The sequence below is a fragment of the Crassostrea angulata genome, chromosome 6 (genome assembly GCF_025612915.1).
Source record: "Crassostrea angulata isolate pt1a10 chromosome 6, ASM2561291v2, whole genome shotgun sequence".
NCBI classification, from domain to species: domain Eukaryota; kingdom Metazoa; phylum Mollusca; class Bivalvia; order Ostreida; family Ostreidae; genus Magallana; species Magallana angulata.
Window position 1 is genome coordinate 52,639,191 of NC_069116.1, and position 20,615 is coordinate 52,659,805.

Genomic DNA, 20,615 nt, shown 5'->3' on the forward strand with positions numbered 1-20,615 from the left:
TGTACACGCACCTTGTCAAATACTTCACACACGGAGTTGCCTAAAATTTAAAGTGTGGAATGACCTTGACCTTAGTTCGAAGATGAGATTTTAAGTTTATAGAATATATCATTTAAAATCCAGTGCTAGTGAGCAAAAGATGTGCAGTGACCCTTTTTTAAAATTTCCTAGTCCAAGGTTAAGGTCATACCACTGTTCCATCTCTTTATCCAACTTTCCTGTATTAAAGTGGAGTTCTTTACCTAGCTAGAATTTTCTAGATAGTGTGGCATTTATTTTTGATTCTTATGTTTTTTTTCTTATTTCAATGTAGCCTGTGGGAATAGTGACAAGAAAAGACCTGGCTAAATTCAGGGTGGGCTCCAAGAGAGGACTAGTAAAGATAGAACAGCTGAAGATTCAGGACATTTGAGGTCATCTAGAAATGTCTGGCGATTCTATATACCCACGTAGCAGAGAACAAATCTATATATCGGAGTTAGATAGGCTAAATCATGTATGGTTGTAGTGTTTGGTGTTCTCAGGGTAAGGGACGATTCACGGATCTCCGCGCGCCAGTATCCCTCCTGGCTGACCGATCCTCATCTGTTATCAACGATTTGTCACCCTACCAGATAACTGTTTATATACAGAGAGTGAACAAAGCATTTTGTATTTTTAATTATTATGTACAGTATCTATGCAATTATGGATGTTCATTGTTACAATTTTGATCAATGATTGTGTGTACTCAAGCTTCCATTGGGTCAAGTTTGAGAAACTACATTCCATTGTTGTCAAGTGTACATCTAGACAGTCCAGGACAGAAGCCATATTGTTTTTTTTTTATCAGAGTAAGTCCAGGTAAATGGTATAATGGTATGCATTCCAGTAGGACAATTTTGTCAATTCTTGATTTTCTTAATCATTTTATACTGGTCAAATGTAAATACCTCTGCACGAAATCATGTCTCTATCATTTGTTACTAGCTGTTTTATTGTTGAAATCCAAAGGAAAATACTGTTATCTTTTCATGCAGTTGCTGTTGTAGCCTATTTGTTGTTTGTCCCCCACCCTCAAGTCTATTACAGATTTATACATATGGGGTATTTTAATGCCATTGACAGCTTGTGCCAAATTATATACCTGGTCATTTTATTGATATCGAGTGATAAGGAAACTTTTTTTGACAGACAGTTGATGGAATACATGACAACAATTTTTTTCTTTAACTTTGTAGCAGTCTTTATTTCAAATGAAGGTCAAAGATTTTAATTTTTGCAAGATCATTTTGTATTTACATAGATATTTTTTTTTTTTTACACTTTATACCTACCGGATATTTAAAATATGAGACAAATTATCCAGGAGAATTTTAAGCATGGTTTTCCCTGAAACCCAAATACACATGTACTTGTTTCGATAACTCCATTTCCAATGCTTCACTTAAACATATTTTTTACAGACTTTTTTAATTGAATTTCAAAAATGACAGTCTTTTTAGGAGAAACTGAAATCCATGTGTGTACTATGTACATGTATTTCAACTGCTTTTTTTTCATATTCCAAGCTGTGATATAAAATTTGAAAAAATGTTCTACAAGAAGACTGTACCTAAATAAACACCTTGTTTAATTTACCTTATTCCAAGTGTGATTATTTTGTTGATAGCAAAATGGACCGTATTCCAATTCTACCTTGTAAACCTGGAAATTATTTTATGTAGCATTACTTGCAGATTGTTATTTTCATTTTTCTCACCCTGTTATGAATAGTAAAATTTCTTTTATACATGCACCTACAAACTTTAAGACTCCAGGAAGTGTACAAGTTATTATTGTCATAAATGAAATGAAACTCATTTTTGTGTTGTGATTAAAAGAAAATGTTGATGGGAATACTATATTAACACAAAATTGAGAACTTGACCTTTATAAAATCTCTGCATTTAGGTGTTAAAGTGTATTGCTTATTTTGAATAATATGCAAAAGTCAACTATTTTGCATATACCGGTATTATATAAAAAAAAAAAAAAAAGTAATATGCACATTTCTGATATATGTTCAATTGATCTTTAGAACAGAAACTTCCCATTTTAAAAACTAGAAGTTGCATGTATCCGTACAAAGGGGGTACCCTTAGCAGCTGCCCGCCTGCCATTTTCAGCATTTCAATCATTGGATTTTTCCTACAGAAATCCTGATTAAAAATTCAACTATTACCCATCAATGAAAAACAAACATCCTGCTAGCACAACTGGCTCTCCTGTTTCAATAATTTTCTTGTCCTCCATGTCTTGACGCGTACACATGCATTACTTTTCAAATAGTTAAACACAAACAACACATAATAAATTCAGCATTTATTACTTTAACTTGCAGATCAATAAATTTATTTACATCAAAATAATGCCTTGTGTTGGCAGTGATTTAGTACACTTGTGTATTAATGTGGAATCAAGTGATATTTAAATTAAACAATTTTGTAACAGTGAAATTGTCAGATCATCATGCACCTTTCTCTATATACAATGTTATACAGCTGTAACTCTAACATGATAAATATATATAAAATGTTGATCACCATCTGAGTATACATCTATGATGACAAACGCAATAACAATGGAAGCACTCAATATGCATCATTTGCTTTTATAGACAATATAAAGTGCACTTATAGAATACAAAACTTTTCTGTTGAACTCGAGTTATATACATGTGAACACATCCGGTGGACCTCCTTTCTCCCAAGAGATTGAACGAGCATAAGACAGGGTAACATTGTACAGAGACAAGACAAGCATTATACATGCAGGTGTACATAAATTAAAAACAATTTTAAGAATTACAAGAATCTTCAATACAACAAAACTGATCAGCATATTTTTAGCGTAGCTGACATACATGTACTTTTTCTATATTGATAATCAGAAGTATACACCTAATATCTTTGATACTCTCAAACATAACTACATTTTTGCATAGATCCAAGTACTGAAGGCTTATTGACAGAGGTGAAGAATGTTTTTGTGACTACTAGAAGATGTCAGCTTATTGACAAAGGCGAATCAGCTTGTTGGTGACTATGAGGAAGTCCTCCTCCTGTAATTCCTTCAGGGCATCATCAAACATGTCCTTGGTTATGGCCTAAAAAGGAGAGGAACAGGTTTATTTGCACAAATTTTGCAACCCTAAATAGTAGCACATCTCCAAATTGTGGGCAAGCAAAAAACTGATGTGAATGTGATAATAATATTTATGGAATAAGGAATCTTTCTTTGAGTATTATGAGGGGATCAAATTCAGTCACAAGTGATCATATCTAATAAAGCTGAAGGGCTTTATGATAGATTTGATCACGCCTGATAATATTTGATCACCAGGGCTCGACATTAACGCTTGTCCGGTACCAGTTAAAAAAATATACGGACAAGTGAATATTGCTGGTCACTTGTCCGACTGGACAAGTGCATTTTTATGTAAAGAAGTCTCCAACATTTTAAAAAGTAAAGAAAGTTTTGTGATAAGTTTATCCGTAGTCCCGTTATAAGTTTATCGATTAGTTATTTTGAATTTCGATCCCGACTTCAAATTGAAATGCAATTGAGTTACTCTTGATCGGGATGGAAGTTCACTAATTACAAACAACTTTCAATATTGAACTGTAAAGGTGTGGATCTTAGTTCTTACACAGTACCAAACACACGTTATCAAAAAGAATGGAAGAACAGGTAGCAAAGATAAACTTAAGGATTATGTAAAGAAATGTAATTTATATCAGGTTTCATTCATCATTGATAGACTATGATGACTTTCCATGTTTAGTTTAAAAAACAGATGAGAAATCAATATAAGAGTTTCATGTATTTTAAAACCTGATGCTAAATTTAAAATTTCTAAGTTGTAATTTGACATGACAAAGCTACAGCTGACAAATCATGTTTAATGATATATGGAACCAATACATTCTTTAAGTTTCCATTTAAGAAATCAGGTTATTAATTATGGCAAGGATAATCAATAAATGACTTTATTTTTTTATACAGAACTGTAGTTTTCAAGTTGACAATATTTGATCTTTAATATTGAAAATTTTTTGGACAAGTGAAGTTGAAGTTCGGACAAGTAAATATCTTGGTCACTTGTCCGAATGGACAAGTAGGAAAAAAAGTTAATGTAGAGCCCTGATCACCATAGAATATTTCAATGAATGATACCTTATTATAAATCTACAATTTTTAGCGATTCTACTATTAAATATTAAAATAGTCATTAATGAAATGTATTTGACTATCGATTTATAGGGTTATCACAGCCAAAGACACTAAAATATGTTAAACATATGATAAGACATTTGAGACTTACGAACACAAGATAATAATAACTTGTGATTCTTTAAATGACCTCAAGGGAGAGTACTTACAAAGTCTGAATTTTCTCTGAATTCCTCGTACAACTTTTGGTGTTTGAGGGTGGACACCTTGCCCTTGCCCTGTATGATTTTCTTGAGAGCCTGGGTGATCTCTGCCTTTCGTTTCCTGGCGGCACCACTCAGTCCTGTGGTCAGGATGGTGATGTCTATCTTCCCTGTGGATGGATCCACGGCTGCCTGCTTCAGAGCCTCTCTGTACAACCTGTATCAAACAAGACCCATAATAAGAAACAGGCAATGCAAAATTTTAAGGCCACTATATGTATCTAACAAGCACCATTATAATCAGTGTGTTGTGCATCATTAATAGCTAATCTAGAGTTAGCAGTCACAACATTCATACGCTGCAAAACTTTTATACGAGTTCAATTGATTTGAACTCTCATGATCACACTAGATTTCCATTCACAAACTTCCACATCCACCTTGTTTCTAGAAGATCACAATAACCTTAAATTTCTTGTATTACTTCAAAGATGCTTTTTTAAAAACAAAATTGTGAATTATATTACATATATTTGAAAAAGAGTTGATTCGGGCAATATCCATTACTTGTAATAATATTGCTTATAATAATTATGATTAACAAGGTATAATTAACCCATGCATGTTACCTTTTGGCTTCCTCCACATCAGCTACTTCCACAATTTCTGACAGCCTCATTCTGGCATGAGCCTCGGACAATCTGATGAGAGATTCCAGTTGTCTGGGATACGCTGAGATCTGTCCCCTCCCACTGCCCATTTTCCTCATGTTGACGTACGACTCGATCAGGGTCTGTCCTGCCGACTCACTGATCTTAGGGTGAATGTATTTCTTGGCATATGTAAGGTAATCCTTCAAAATACTCATGTCCTGTAAAAGAATCGGCAATTGTTACCGTGACAAATTCTGACCATGTGGCAGCTCATTAACAATCCCCTTTTTACAGTGAACTCCTTTACAAGCACAAGGTCTAATTTGGATTTGAAAGCATTATGAAACGAAGACTAGAATTGACTTTACTTTATCAAGACTGTTTCCAAACATTTAAGGCCAAACTGGTGAAGTTCAACCAAAATAAACAGGTAGATTACCATGTGAAACGGTATCTGCTTGTATGTGTTTGACTTTAGCACTGTTAAGTGTGTCTATACTGACCAAATTTTCATCCTCCTCATCTTCATGGGTTTTGAAATAGAGAGATACAAGATGGCCTCCCAAACGCCGGTCAAACATTTCATCTTGTGGGTCCAGCATCAGGAAAATCAAATCAAATCTGTAAGAATGAAACAAAAAAGTGAGCAATCCCAAATACCCTTCAACATTCCAACATAATTTGATAATGCCTAAAAATGAATGGCACAGAGTATGCTTAAAACACAACAAATTATTATGTAAAAGGGTTACAACTCCACAAAATAATTATCAGTGTCTTGGAATCTAAACAAACTACGGTATATGAAAGTTCTAATTCATTCTTTGTTTGATGGACAATTGAGATCAGGTATTTTCTTGGTTCTTACCTTGACAGCAGGGTATGGGGGAGCTGGATGTTCTCTGTGATTGTTTTATTTTTGTTCCACTGCGACTCAACAGGATTGGCTGCGGCTAGGACAGAGGTCCTGGCATTCAGGGAACAAATGATACCAGCCTTCGCAATGGACAAGGTTTGTTGTTCCTGCAATTAAAGTCAACTTTAATTTCATTACATACAACAGCATGGCAGACCTACATATTTCAATTCAAAACAAATGCTAAAGTGCTAGTAGAATTGGAACATTAAACTTTACCATGACTTCATGTAGGACTGATCTAGTGCTGTCATTCATCTTGTCAAACTCATCAATGCAGCAGATTCCATTGTCACTCAACACCAATGCTCCCCTACAGTACAATTTTATTGCATTCTAGACTAGACAGCAATTTTTAACTTCTCTATCATAACAATCATGAATTATTTCTTTGAGCTTCATATCTCTTTTAAACTACATGTATGTGACGATTCTTACATGCTTTACACCAAAAAGGAGGATACATACGTTTGCAAGACAAGTTGTCTTGTCTCTGGGTCTTTAGTGATGTATGCTGTGAGACCCACTGCACTGGATCCTTTACCCGAGGTATACTGACCTCGGGGCACCAAGTTATACACATACTGAAGCAGCTGTGACTTGCTGGTACCAGGGTCTCCACACAGCAGGAGATTGATCTCGGCTCTGTTGACAGAACAGCAAATAATTTTGATTTTATTTGTATCAAACAAGCTTAGTGTAAATCAGTGATATGTACTCTTTTAAGAAGATGTGGGACACCTCCATTTTGTCTTTTGAAATACATAATGTAACAATAAAATTAATTTTAATTTCTTTTATATTGTTGTCTATTTGTTAAATGCATCACATAGTGTTCTGTAAGTCATGAGATCAAAACTGGTTGTGGTTATACAATTTTTACCTTGGAATACTTTAAAATGCATTTAATAGGTTAAAACTGTAAACTTAATTTTTTTTTACAATGATGTCAAATCTCAACAGCATAGAATCATTTGAAGTTTTCCAGACCACTTCAAGTTTTTAAAATTTACCTAAATTTTCCTCGACCTGAATGTGAGAAATCTTTCCTGCAGCCTCCAAACAACTGAAGAAGTATTCCTTTTTTGATGTCCTCATTTTCATAAATACTTGGAGCTACAAAGAAAATGAGTTAAGTTTAATCACTTTAAATTGGCAGTAGTATTTAATGACATGCCTGGTTCAATGATGATGAAATTCTTACCTATTGCTCTAGCTAGACGTTCATAAATATCTGGTTTTTTGGACAATTCTCTGATTATTTTCAATCTCTCTTCATTGATCAAATTCTCTTTCCTAGAGAATGAAAAACAAATTAAGTCAGTGGGACACAAGTCACATGTACAATTAGATTTAATGTATCAAACATGTATGACCAGCAAATGATTAAACTTAAAACACCTACCCATCTCCTTCGTCATCATTTTCTCGAAGTCTTTTCTCATGCACCTTTCTGAAGTGGACTACATCAATGTGGGTTTTGTACACCGACTTGACGTTCCTCATCCTGGGGTTGACCCTGAGGGGCGTCGCTCTGTAGATTCCGGTGACCGTCACCCTGTCTCCAGGCTGGACTTTGTCCACAAGGTCGTTGTGAGCGTACATAACCACTGTGTGTGGAGTCTGACCAGGAGGCATGTCATCTGCACAAAACATAAAAACACACCGTGATCTTTAATTCATAAAATAAAATACCGGTAACAATCAATAATAAGTTAAATACTCTTAAAATTCAATAGACATATATACTTGAACATGAAATATTAATTCTAAAATTGTTTTCAAGAGTGATTCTGTTCTTGTTGATATAACCTGCCTGCAGAAATTAATTTCTTTATTTCAATACTGAGGAAAGAATTGTTAATTATCAAGCTATGTATTACCTGGTGATTCTTGCAGTTTGATCATCTGTTTGTCAGTGAACTGGGATCGATTATGAACCAGAGCGAAGGAATGATTGGTGTTGCAGTTTGTACAGAGGACCGGCTCAGAAATGCGGCCACGGTCAATCTCCACCGAGGTTGTGTTAGCACAGACATAGCACTTAAAGAAGGCCTCCCTCATCTCAGGGATCAAAGAGCTGGTCCTGATCACCATTCCACCGATGGTGATAAGCTGATCAATGTCTGTTTAACAAGTCAACAGGATAATAAATACACTCAGATAAATCAAATAATTGCAGTAATGATGAAAATTTAGCACATAAAATCCATAGTTATTACAGAAATTTTCAATGAGTGAAAAAATTTTCCAATACCTTCAGGATTTAGAGACCTCATATTTTTGGTGCGATCGGCGTTCATTGGTCGAACTTGAATTTGATGCTCAAGTGCTGCGTCAGGAAACTTCTCAAAAAACATTTCATTGACAGCCATGTCAGATGTGGGGATAACCTCCTGGGGGTAATTCACTAGTTGTCTGTACAGGTCTGCATCAAACTCCTTCAGATGTTCGCAGTTTATATTCAGGAAAGGTTCTCCAATTAGACTTATCTGAGGAAAAAAATTGAAAGAAAACATTTAAACCATGTTATAAAAAAGTTTAAATTTTTCATGACTGTTAACAATCATTCAACTCCTGTAATTTCTCGTTCGATTACGTTGCATACTCATACAATATGTTCAAAATTACTTAAATTTGTCACAAGTTTCCATTACCTCTTCCAGCCTTTGCAAGTAGTATGGCTGTGATATGTCCATCCCTTCAAACTGTTCATCGTCAGCAACATTCGTATCCACATACTTGCAGATGAACCTCTTGAACTTCTCCTTGCAGTGACTGACCACAACGTCGGTGCCCCATATGACCAACTGGGGGCCAGCGTTGGGGTCGCTGCTGATTTCACTTGTAATTCTTGTTGGTTCCTGCAGAGAAACAGATATGATACTGAGCAATAGGTCTGAAAGCCTGCTTTGTGACTTGTTACATTTAGAGTCTATATAATTATGTAAACAGGGATTTTCCGATGACCCACAAGGAGCTGAATTTTGGCCCCATTTCAAACAGAACAAGTGAAAAGCTGTCAATGTGACAGCAAACCGGGTTTTCTTTCATGTAAACTGTATCAATAATCCATGTCAACCCTTATCCAGTGAAATGGAGTACCCTACATGTTTATGCAACATTTTGCCAAAAAATGACTAAGTTCAAAAGCTAGTATTTTTTTCATAAATTATCGGAAATCAAAATCCTAGCAATATGCACACCTCTGATATATGTACAATTGATCTGCAAAAGAACAACTTCCTATCTTGAGAACTGTAGGAGGAGTTATCCGTACAATGAGGGTACCCTTTATGCAATATTTTGCCAAAAAATGACTAAGTTCAAAAGCTGGTATTTTTTCGATAAATTATCAGAAATCAAAATCCTAGCAATATGCACACCTCTGATATATGTACAATTAATCTGCAAAAGAACAACTTCCTATCTTGAGAACTGTAGGAGGAGTTATCCGTACAATGAGGGTACCCTATATGCAACATTTTGCCAAAAAATGACTAAGTTTAAAAGCTGGTATTTTTTCGATAAATTATCGGAAATCAAAATCCTAGCAATGTGCACACCTCTGATATATGTACAATTGATCTGCAAAAGAACAACTTCCTATCTTGAAAACTGTAGGAGGAGTTATCCGTACAATGAGGGTACCCTTTTGGCAGCCGCCCGCCCGCCCGCCATTTTCACCATTGTAATAACCGGATTTTTCCGTTGGAAAACCCGGTTAAAAACCCTCCCTTTTGCCATAGGTTCCATGCCAATTTTCCCTCTAAATTGTTTGCATCATGATGAGGACTGGAATTTATAACAAACATATTTAAAAGACTTTGTGTGGCAATAACTTTATTTTGACCTATTAAGTGTCATATCCTTGAAGTTAAGTCCTACAATAGCATTAACTTTTTCCAATATTTGACAAATTGTAGTAAAATTCCCTATTCCACGGGCCCGAACCCCATTCACAAAATGGTATGGAAAATACCTGGAAACTTTTCAATTTCTATTGGTGATCTGAAGAAGTTAACTTAATTGAAACATGCTATTAATCTAAATAAGGATTATTTTTATCTGTTCCTTTTTCTAAACAAAGACAATATCCGTGATAGCTGTAACATTCAGTGTTTCATACCCGTACTTCTTCACGACTTGAATACTATTGAATTCTTACACTAGGATCTGATCCTCCAATGGTAACTTGGCGGATTTTCCGGTCGCTCCTAACATCAGGTCGAGATCGGATTGGCGTGGCAGCAGCTCCTGGGGTCAAAGGTCCCCCTGTTCTTGAACTTGGGGTCCCATAGTTCAATGGTGAACTCAAATCAATTTCACTTGTTGGAGCTAAAAATTAAAAACTTTTACAGTTAAAACTTGTATAATATGTAAAATATAGTAAATTTCTTTATCTTTAGACAGCATTTTAATTGCTCTACAAGAGATTTTAGCATAAAAGAGTTGCTGTGGATTACCCCCAAGTCTAGACTGTGGTGGACTTGAAAACAAGGACCTTTCCTGACTAATCCCCCCTGATTGAGGTGACGATGGGAGTGGTTCAAGATCACCTCCAGGGGAACTGTCGATCCTGGGACCTTTGGCCGGAGGAGAAGTTGTTTCATCCTGAGAGGTGCGAGTCTTTCTAGCACTACTTCTGGTTGATGATGCTAAATAACAATTTTAGATTAGAGTCTTTCCAGGAGGCTACAACAGATATTTACAATGAAAATTACCATAGCAATATAATAGAGTGACAATTACTTACGAGTGGAAGCACCTGATCTTGTTCTTCTGGATGCTGAAATTACGTAAGTACATCAAATTATCCCATCATCTACAGGAATAGAATTATCCCATCTTCCATATGAAAGAATTATCTTTATTCAATATAAAGAATAATATTATCAGTCATAAGGAGACTATATTTAATGCTTTAAAATCTATTGTCTAAAATTGGCTGGAAATGATTAAAAAAAAACTTTACACATCATAATAAAACGTAAACTTGCTGGTTATCAACTGAATCACAATACCGACTCTTAATTCAAGGAACATCTATAAGCTTGCTCTCAGGTAGATGGCAGGGCTGTACAGTACTTTCTTAAAATAATGATCAACTTACGTGTCACTGGTTCCTCCACGCCATTAGCTTGGGAAGGGGAGGAGGGGTCCTCTTCTGTTCTCCCTCTCTTACTTCTACGGCGGGGGGTTAGTGGGTCAGACATCACAAATCTATAACTTTACAATTATTTGTGCCATATTAAATTGATCTCATTCAAGACAAACCTTATTGATTGCTTTTAATAATTGTGGAAAGTTGGATAAAGAACATTTTTTAAATATATACCTATTTCAGTCACAAATACTAATGTCTTGGGAATATCAACTGCCTCTCGTACGTGGTTTTTTCCCGAACAAAGCAAGGAAGAGGGCAATGTTTTTGTCACGTGTTCAAAATCCGCGGGAAAACATTTTACGACAAGGTTGAAATACACCAGGTCAAAAATATCTGTCTTTTATATCATATAATGATAGAGATTAGTACATTAATCTACATGTATTCAAACATTTGACCATAATACTGTGCAAACAATTAAACAATAAAACTTGCCCATGCTTTTGCGACATACCGTCGTTCGACCCCATGGATCAACATCCGGTAAATGTGAAAGCATGAAAATGTACAGAAGACAGCTTCGCTTGCTTAGAAACATACTATATCTCAGGGAAAATTCACGTGTGAAAGTAAATGAAGCAAGACAAGTTCACGGTTTTGGTGATAGCAGGGGTGGAGATGGTGGACACAGTGATGATATGGCATTTGATGCTAATATTCGCGATAAGACCGTTTCCACTAAAGAAGTGATATCGGATAAGAGAATAAAAAGAAAAGCATTTGTAAATGCCAGATTCCCTATTTTATTATTTCCCGGACAAGGAAGCCAATTTGTCGGCATGGGTAAGAAAGCTCTACATTACCCGGGAGTCAAAGAAATGTATGAAGAGATCAGTGAACACTTCAGGAAGGACATTCTGAAGCTCTGTTTACTTGGTCCAAAGGAGGAGCTTGATAAAACAATCAACTGCCAGCCTGCAGTTTTTATTACATCATTAGCTGCTGTTGAAATGATGAAAGAACTGTATCCTGAGGTATTATGTCATTCTCTACAAAGCATTTTAAAACGAGCAGATATTTATATTGGTCTTGAATTATTATTTTCAGATGAGTGGTGTGGTTTTGTCTATTTAGAAAATAATCTAAAATGTTTTACGGTGTGACCATTTGGTGGGCAAAGCCAGTAACACAATCACATACCTGTTAACCCTCCCGCATTGCGCGGGAGACTCCAGCAAAACGGCCTAAAAATCTAAGATCTACCGCATCCAACCTATCTCCAGCGCGGGAGACAAATTTCTCCCGCAATCGTTTTTGTCTTCCCCATACCCCCCCACCCCCCAATTCTGAATCTTTACATGCAAATTTCCACATCAATTGCGGGTTTTTCTCTGATTTTGAACTAAAAAGGCTGCAGTGTAGCTTGAATATATCAAAATCCATCCAAGTACTATCTACCGTGATCATAGTATGACATGTTATAGCCCAGATTACTTTTTAGCTCACCTGAGCTGAAAGCTCAAGTGAGCTATTCTGATCACATTTTGTCTGTCGTCCGTCTGTCCGTCTGTCCGTCCGTCTGTCCGTCCGTCCGTCTGTCCGTAAACTTTTCACATTTTCAACATCTTCTCAAGAACTACTAGGCCAATTTCAACCAAACTTGGCACAAATCATCCTTAGGCAAAGGGGATTCAAAGTTGTGAACATTAAGGGTCACACCAGTTTTCAAGGGGAGATAATTAGAATTTAATGAAAAATTTCGAGAAATTTTCAAAAATCTTCTTCTCAAGAACCAGAAAGCCAGGAAAGCTGAAACTTGTGTGGAAGCATCCTCAGGTAGTGTAGATTCAAAGTTGTGAAATTCATGACCCCCGGGGGTAGGGTGGGCCCTCAATGGGGGGTCGAAGTTTTACATAGGAATATATAGAGTAAATCTTTAAAAATCTTCTTCTCAGAAACTAAACAGCCAGGAAAGCTGAAACTTGTGTGGAAGCATCCTCAGGTAGTGTAGATTCAAAGTTGTGAAAATCATGACCCCCAGGGGTAGGGTGGGGCCACAGTGGGGGGTCGAAGTTTTACATAGGAATATATAGAGTAAATCTTTAAAAATCTTCTTCTCAGAAACTAATCAGCCAGGAAAGCTGAAACTTGTGTGGAAGCATCCTCAGGTAGTGTAGATTCAAAGTTGTGAAAATCATGACCCCTGGGGTTAGGTTGGGGCCACAATGGAGTGTCGAAGTTTTACATAGGAATATATAGAGTAAATCTTTAAAAATCTTCTTCTCAGAAACTAAACAGCCAGGAAAGCTGAAACTTGTGTGGAAGCATCCTCAGGTAGTGTAGATTCAAAGTTGTGAAAATCATGACCCCCAGGGGTAGGGTGGGGCCACAGTGGGGGGTCGAAGTTTTACATAGGAATATATAGAGTAAATCTTTAAAAATCTTCTTCTCAGAAACTAATCAGCCAGGAAAGCTGAAACTTGTGTGGAAGCATCCTCAGGTAGTGTAGATTCAAAGTTGTGAAAATCATGACCCCTGGGGTTAGGTTGGGGCCACAATGGAGTGTCGAAGTTTTACATAGGAATATATAGAGTAAATCTTTAAAAATCTTCTTCTCAGAAACTAATCAGCCAGGAAAGCTGAAACTTGTGTGGAAGCATCCTCAGGTAGTGTAGATTCAAAGTTGTGAAAATCATGATCCCTAGGGGTAGGGTGGGGCCACAATGGGGGGTCAAAGTTTTACATAGGAATATATAGAGTAAATCTTTAAAAATCTTCTTCTCAGAAACTAATCAGCCAGGAAAGCTGAAACTTGTGGGTAGTATCTTCAGGTAGTGTAGATTCAAAGTTGTGAAAATCATGACCCCTGGGGTTAGGTTGGGGCCACAATGGAGTGTCGAAGTTTTACATAGGAATATATAGAGTAAATCTTTAAAAATCTTCTTCTCAGAAACTAATCAGCCAGGAAAGCTGAAACTTGTGTGGAAGCATCCTCAGGTAGTGTAGATTCAAAGTTGTGAAAATCATGACCCCTGGGGGTAGGGTGAGGCCACATAGGGGGTGGGGGTGTTAAAGTTTTACATAGGAATAAAGAGTAAATCTTTAAAAATCTTCTTCTCAGAAACTAATCAGCAAGATGATTCTTTATAATTGTTAAGACTTTGGCTCCAGGACAAATCCTCGGCCTCACAAGAAGGTTCAGAGTTTGATGTAGCAAAATATCCCATATATAAACAATTGTAAAGGATCTTTTTGAGAACTGCAATACTCAACATGTGATATGACTATAAAATTGAAGCAGGCAGCTATTTTTTCATTAGAATCTTTTTGTATTACTGTTTTGGGTTATTGCCCTTGATTTATTGATTCTTGATTATTTTAATTAATGCATCCACTGTTAACCAATTATTGTGATGATTATTTTTATACAATAATTAATATTCAATGTATATAAGTTGTTTTGCATAAGTAGTTTTGGGTTAGGCTGGATTAGTTTGTTTATTTTTGATTTCCAATTTTTAGATACTATGAATTATTTTAGGCCGGCACATATATAGGGACAGTGTCTATTGCTTTAGATCGAGCGACTGTTTGGGGGTACGGAGAGATTGAGGGTGTTAACATCCCTGGTCTATCTAATCTTAGTGTTTTTCTAACTAACGATACAGAATGTGTGGTCATTTCTGCCCTGTATCGCATTAATACAAGTGTGCGGTCATACCTGCTTGCATTGGTGGTGATTGCGGCGCCTGCGTTAGGTTGAGCTGTTGGCGCAAGTGTGCGGTCATCCCTGCTTGCGTTATCTCTGCTTGCGTTAACGTTGGTACCTGTTGAGTTGCGTAGGTGTGCGGTCATCCCTACCTGCGTAACGTTGAGTCCCTATATATGTGCAGGAGCGGTGATTAAAGTCTGCTCTTGTAAATATTGGCAGCAATCAGGGCTATCCGAGTTCCAAGGGGGGAAAATGGATTTTATTTATACAGGATCTACATGTATTAATGTACATTGTCCAGATTGTATTATGACTCCATTAAGCTGACTTTATCATACCTGTTGTTCCTCAGGTGAGCGATGTGGCCCATGGGCCTCTTGTTATGATTACTTCCGGTTTTGACTTAAATCAGTTACGTATTTAGTTATGCATAGGCCTTATAAAAAATAAGTGAAAGCTTAAAATATCTTGATTTTACCCTGCAACACCAAAGAAAACAATAACAGCCAGTGTTGTCACTTAACAGGTGCACAGGTAAAGCACACAAGCCACGTGCAGTGAGTCGTGACTAATTCTGTCTGGCCAGCACGGTCGGTAAAATCAAAGTGCGTTTGGAACAATGAGTGTTTATACAAGCTACCAATAAAATGAAGCTCGAGGAAAAGTGTAAAAGCATTTATTTCACAAGAGTTTTTAAAGTTTATAGTACCGGTACTATAAATTACAGGGATGCTATAGACATTACAACAGAGATCATTTTTAAATGATACTGGAGAAATACATGTTAAAATTGTTTTGTGAATTAAAAAATCTATCCTATATATAAGGCAAAAAATAATTTTAATGAATATTATTTTCTGGTTTTTTCTTAACTGTGTTTCACTGCAAATTCAAAATAGGCAAAATAAATTAAATTTTCTGTGTTTACCCTAGATGTCGGCATGCAGTGATGGTTCAATACTGAACAATAGAAAGACTTAATATAAAAAGTGGCACTATTGACTTCTTGTATTGTACCATGCAAACAAAATAATAGTTTTTTGAACTTGTACAGCAACACAAGCTGTAATTGCACACTGGTAGTCATAGAAATAATAAAATTTAAAATGATTGCAAATGCATTAATTACAATGGTAAAATAAGGTATCTAACAGTATTTTTATTATATATTTGCATTTCACGTGAAAAAACGTCGTTTACGCAAAATCTCCCCCTTAGCCAAGTTGGTAAGGGGGAGATTCTCCCACATAGCAGCTTTGAAAGGTTAACAGGTATGCAATCACATTTCTTTATTGATGACAGGCTGATTTGGATCCGCCTATCCAATAATTTATTACCGTAAAGCTAGAGGTCACATGCACAGTCCACATTATGACATCATATTAGAAGAGGCAGACATTACTTGACAATTTATGTCAATGTAACAAGGCTCCAATCAATTTGAAAAATAGATTTAAATGATTTGTTGCAGAAAAATAGAACATTTTAATCTTTTAAACAATATTTTCAGTATTTCTTTGAATTTGAAATGCTGGGTTTTTAATCAGATATTCGGGATTTTCATAACCTGGAGTTATCGTTCGTAACACGAGTTATCTCTCCATTAGAGCAGGTATAGCGCTATGTAACCAGTATAAACAGATGGTTGAAACAAACGTGTTTTGTCTTGTTTAATCGGTTATTGGTGTAAATTGTCAATATAGAAAGACGACTGTGCAATTAAAAGATGCTGTTATACTAAAATAGTAAAAAAAAAGTAGAGAGATTTGTCGAGCGCGCCTAATCGTACCATCATATCCAGGCACATACCATGGTTTTTGAACGTGGATTGGGAGGGGGTGGGGGGTTCATAAAAAACTACTTAAAAAACCAGAAAATTTAAAAAAAGAAAAAGAAAATTACAACCTCTCAAATCGTGAAAATCCTAATTTGGGGGGGGGGGGGTATAATGTACTTTACTGTACAACAGACCTAGTTAAATCATGAAGCATTTTATTCTTTTCACAGATTCACTATTTATTTATTTGCTACGAAAAAGGTAAGGGGGCGGTAACTTTTTTATTCACTTTTTTATATGTAAATTTATGAAAAATATCTGTTGCAAGAAGAGGGGAGGGTAGCCCCCCCCCCCTCCATTGATGCCACGCGCCTTCCATCTACCAGTAAAAATAATGCAGTTGCTGCCGGTGAAGTGCGTGGTTTTAGAAGAGCGCTGCTGATACATGTACAATTCATTATACAGAGAAGTAGACATGCAAAGCAATCCTAAAGACATGGATGGTTTTGTCTGTCCACCTCTCAAAAGAGAATATTTCAATCTATCAGGAGGTCGAAGTACAAAGATAGGTATTATACCTACGTATGAATGTATCTGCACTGAACATTGGCGGACCTATCTATACTTACTCTTGATGGATTTCATTTAGATAAATGAATGACTAATTTCAATTTCATCATCATGGGAATTTAAGAGATAATGGATAAAAACATATGCAACCTAGCTTTTGCGCAATTTTTCGCATACACCACTTGCAATCATGTTTTCATTTAAAGTTGCGTTCCGATTTTAATTGACAACATTCACGTCTATATTTTTATATATAGTTCATTCCATCCTTAATTTTTCATGAAAAGTTCCTAAAATGGTGTTTGCTATAGATGGTACGTGAATAAAGAGCAGTTCAATTATATAAAGGGCATTGAGATAAATGATAAAAGTAATAAATGTACTAATAGTAAAACAAACAAATTACAAAAATTATTTAAGCTGTCTCCTCAAAGACTTAAAAGAAAAGGGATCTCTTATTTTAAACCAAAGACAAATTCAAATTTCGATGAAATCTCTTTTTAAAAGCACTGAGCTCTATTTTCAATGCTGTCATTCCTCTTAACCCTAAATACCGGTATCTATTTTATACAACAAATCTGTTTTGTTGAGAAATTCAAATGATTGTCATCGATTAAACATCCTGCATGACAGGTACACTACAGCTGCCTGAATTGATGACCGTCGGTGCCTGGTAAGATACCAATACCCACTGCGTGTACATACATATTTTTTTTCATGAGGGCATGGCATTTCGAACGAATGCATCTCAACAGGCTAGCGCAAACATCGTATTTTGAAAAAGTGTGCGGGGGGTTAGAAGAGCAGACCGATCAACCGAAAATCAAGACGAAAAACAATTAATAAACTAAAAAAATCACTTCACACATTTTCAAAATCCCAGTCTGTGAAAATAGCGGAGCGGGGGTGGGGGGGGGACCTGTATATAGGCACGTAGCATCAGGGGGGGGCCAGGGGGGGCCTGGCCCCCCCACTTTTTGTCGCAGGAGCAAATTTTTTTAAATTTACATATAAAAAAAGGAATTATAATGGAGTTGCCCCCCCCCCCCACTTTTTTGGAAGTTAGTAAAAAATTGGTATAAAAATTAGGAAATGAGTCGTGAAATTGAAGTTACCGCCCCCCCCCCCCCCCCCCCCCCACGGATTAGGAAATTCATGATTTGGAGGGAAAAAAATTTCGGTAGGGAAGAATTTTTTTTTTTTTTTGCTGAGGCTACCCCCCCCCCCCCCCCCCCCCCCCCCCCCCACGGATTAGGAATTTCATGATTTGGAGGGAAAAAAATTTTGGTAGGGAAGAATTTTTTTTTTTTGAGCTGAGTCTACCCCCCCCCCCCCCCCCCCCCCCCCGGATTAGGATTTTGAAGATTTTTGGAAAACTTTAAATTTCCCTTTTTTTGCTTGTCAAGATTTTTTGGATGGGTCTGGCCCCCCCACTTTCAAAAACGATGCTACGTGCCTGGTATATATATGTATCTTTGAATTTAATCAGAAGTATATAAATGCAAACTTTCCTTTAGGTCTATATTGTTTTTGCGTTGTCGTCAGAAGAAACAAAAATATGGACAGTTCGTTAAGAATATATATTTCTATATTTGATTTCTAAAGAAGAATAAAGTTGATTTTCAACTCCTGCCTCTCTAATATTTATAACATTTTTTATTTCTGTGTAATATGTGTGTTCATTTTATCAGAGAAACCACAATACCACCATCCATCCGTTAGCACACAAAAGGAGTAATTGTCACTCCCGAAAAAAAATCACAAATGTCTTTCACTCGCAATGTTTGTCGAATAAGCAGAACTATGTACATCACGTTATACATTGTAATCAAACGCATTCTTTGAATTCATCTTAATTTTTTTTTGATAACTTTTGATGTTTTCTGTTTGGTAATTTAAATATCATCAAATGTTTTGTGTAAGAAAAGTCGTTATTAATTGACGTCGTATATCTTCGAATAACCGGAAGTAATGCATACCTGCTATGAGGGGAAGATAACTCTTTCAGTAACGATAACTCTAGTTTATGGGAAGACCGAATAAGCAAATCTCTTTAGACAAGATTTCAGGGCAAGATTCAAAATGGCAAAGAGACCACCATCTTGAACCATGATTTTCAAGTTCAATAGGTATTGATCGCTAAATATAAAATATTCTTCATTCTCACACGTACAAGTTATCTGAAATATTCATCATTCTCACATATACATGTTATCTGTAGGAAGAGCTTTGCTCACCCTTTATTAAGTTATTGTATGTATATCAGCTGCATGTGAACTTATGATGATCAAAAATCAAATTCAATTTTCACTATTTCATTTGTCTTGAATTTAAATGCAACGTGAAAATTTTAAAAAGAAGATGCAAAATAGATATTGATCTAAGAAATAGTTTTAAACCATCAGTTGTTAGAATTTAAAAGTGTGATCTTTTATCAGATATTGGAAGGACCAACATGCATGGCAGGTTACAGTCTTGGTGAAATCACAGCTTGTGTCTGTGCTGGAGTCCTGTCATTTACTGATGGTTAGTGTTTGATGTTCATGCCATTTAATTTATAATTTTAATTTTAGATGTTGTATCACAGTATGGTTTCTTTTTCTTTTCTATCATTTTTTAATTAACAATTTTCCAGCACTGACCCTACTGAATACCCGTGCCTATAGCATGCAAGAGGCGTCAGAGGAAGTGGGTAGTGGAATGCTGACCATGACTATCTCTCATCAATCCAAGCTGGGTCTGGCAAAGGAAGCTGCCATGAAGTTCTGCAAGTCAGAGTGTGGCATCCTCAACCCAGTGGTGCAGACCGCCAGTTATCTAACTCCCTACCACAAAGTGGTGGCTGGACATAATGAGGTTTGTGCATCCTCAGTATAGGTGCTGTGTATTGTACTCCAAATTCTTCTGTATCACAATGATACAATGTGCTCAATGCTCTTGGGTTTAACCATGCTTGGATTGGATGAATTTTTTCATTACTGGTAGAATAAACTAAAATACTAAGATTTTGGCTATTTTTGTGAATGGTATTTTTTTTTCTTTGTTTTCAGGCTTTAGATTTTATATCAGATACATCTCAACAGTTTGGGTTGAAAGGATGTAAAAGACTTCCAGTCAGTGGTGCATTCCATACAATGTTAATGGACTCTGCTAGGAAGGAGATGTACTCGACCATCAAAAATATTGACGTCACAACCAAAACAAAACACAGAGTTTATTATAATGTAACTGGGAAAACAACCAGTCAGGAAAATTTCGTCAAGAAAAACTTGTGTGAACAGTTGGTTCATCCAATCAAGTGGGAGCAGGCAATGCAGAGTATATATGGGAGGCCCCTAGGGGAGGAGTTTCCTCAAACGTATGAAGTGGGACCAGGGGGGCAACTTGGGTATATTCTTAGACTGATCAATAAAAAGGCTTACTCTAATTACCGTCGGATAGAAGTGTGAATAAATCACTACAATCACTACTGACTTGCTTATA

At 36.3% G+C, this 20,615-nt stretch overlaps 3 protein-coding genes across 13 annotated transcripts in view; 2 read left to right on the forward strand and 1 right to left on the reverse strand.

The window, feature by feature from the left end:
• LOC128188405 (H(+)/Cl(-) exchange transporter 7-like) overlaps nucleotides 1-1,841 on the forward strand; it is a 45,962-nt gene extending 44,121 nt beyond the window's left edge. For all 10 annotated transcript variants that reach the window (XM_052859436.1, XM_052859437.1, XM_052859438.1 and 7 more), the window contains one exon: nucleotides 314-1,841. In XM_052859436.1, coding sequence (XP_052715396.1) covers nucleotides 314-412 — 99 coding nt within the window. In that variant the 3' untranslated portion in view covers nucleotides 413-1,841. The remainder of the gene's footprint in view (nucleotides 1-313) is intronic.
• Nucleotides 1,842-2,330: 489 nt separating this feature from the next.
• On the reverse strand, nucleotides 2,331-11,433 carry LOC128188404 (DNA replication licensing factor mcm4-A-like). Of its 2 annotated transcripts, none has more exons than XM_052859434.1 (18): nucleotides 11,305-11,433; nucleotides 11,080-11,195; nucleotides 10,723-10,755; nucleotides 10,433-10,624; nucleotides 10,135-10,304; nucleotides 8,624-8,830; nucleotides 8,224-8,458; nucleotides 7,850-8,092; nucleotides 7,372-7,609; nucleotides 7,171-7,262; nucleotides 6,980-7,082; nucleotides 6,435-6,611; nucleotides 6,186-6,279; nucleotides 5,919-6,073; nucleotides 5,554-5,671; nucleotides 5,027-5,268; nucleotides 4,404-4,614; nucleotides 2,331-3,127 (listed from the first exon to the last, which is right to left on the reverse strand). In XM_052859434.1, the coding sequence occupies exons 2-18, from the start codon at nucleotides 11,180-11,182 to the stop codon at nucleotides 3,032-3,034; spliced, it is 2,709 nt and encodes a 902-aa protein (XP_052715394.1). In that variant the 5' UTR covers nucleotides 11,183-11,195; nucleotides 11,305-11,433; the 3' UTR covers nucleotides 2,331-3,031. The 2 variants fall into 2 exon arrangements, with proteins under 2 accessions (XP_052715394.1, XP_052715395.1); XM_052859435.1 differs by having other exon boundaries at nucleotides 11,080-11,189; nucleotides 11,305-11,414.
• A 152-nt stretch (nucleotides 11,434-11,585) lies between these two features.
• Nucleotides 11,586-20,599, forward strand: LOC128188408 (malonyl-CoA-acyl carrier protein transacylase, mitochondrial-like). Its single transcript, XM_052859448.1, has 4 exons — nucleotides 11,586-12,107; nucleotides 19,571-19,658; nucleotides 19,768-19,988; nucleotides 20,183-20,599. Exons 1-4 carry the CDS (start codon nucleotides 11,631-11,633, stop codon nucleotides 20,579-20,581), a joined length of 1,185 nt encoding a protein of 394 aa, XP_052715408.1. The 5' UTR covers nucleotides 11,586-11,630; the 3' UTR covers nucleotides 20,582-20,599.
• Nucleotides 20,600-20,615: the final 16 nt, after the last annotated feature.

Bases quoted from the DNA above. Each gene is read 5' to 3' on its own strand.
- LOC128188404 (XM_052859434.1), bottom strand. From the start codon at position 11,182: ATGTCTGACCCACTAACCCCCCGCCGTAGAAGTAAGAGAGGGAGAACA. The intron at 10,756-11,079 runs GTAAGTTGATCA...ACGTAATTTCAG, and splicing joins CGTGGAGGAACCAGTGACAC to CATCCAGAAGAACAAGATCA. The intron at 10,305-10,432 runs GTAATCCACAGC...TTTAATTTTTAG, and splicing joins ACCACAGTCTAGACTTGGGG to CTCCAACAAGTGAAATTGAT.
- LOC128188408 (XM_052859448.1), top strand. From the start codon at position 11,631: ATGAAAATGTACAGAAGACAGCTTCGCTTGCTTAGAAACATACTATAT. The intron at 12,108-19,570 runs GTATTATGTCAT...ATCTTTTATCAG, and splicing joins TGAAAGAACTGTATCCTGAG to ATATTGGAAGGACCAACATG. The intron at 19,989-20,182 runs GTTTGTGCATCC...CTTTGTTTTCAG, and splicing joins TGGTGGCTGGACATAATGAG to GCTTTAGATTTTATATCAGA.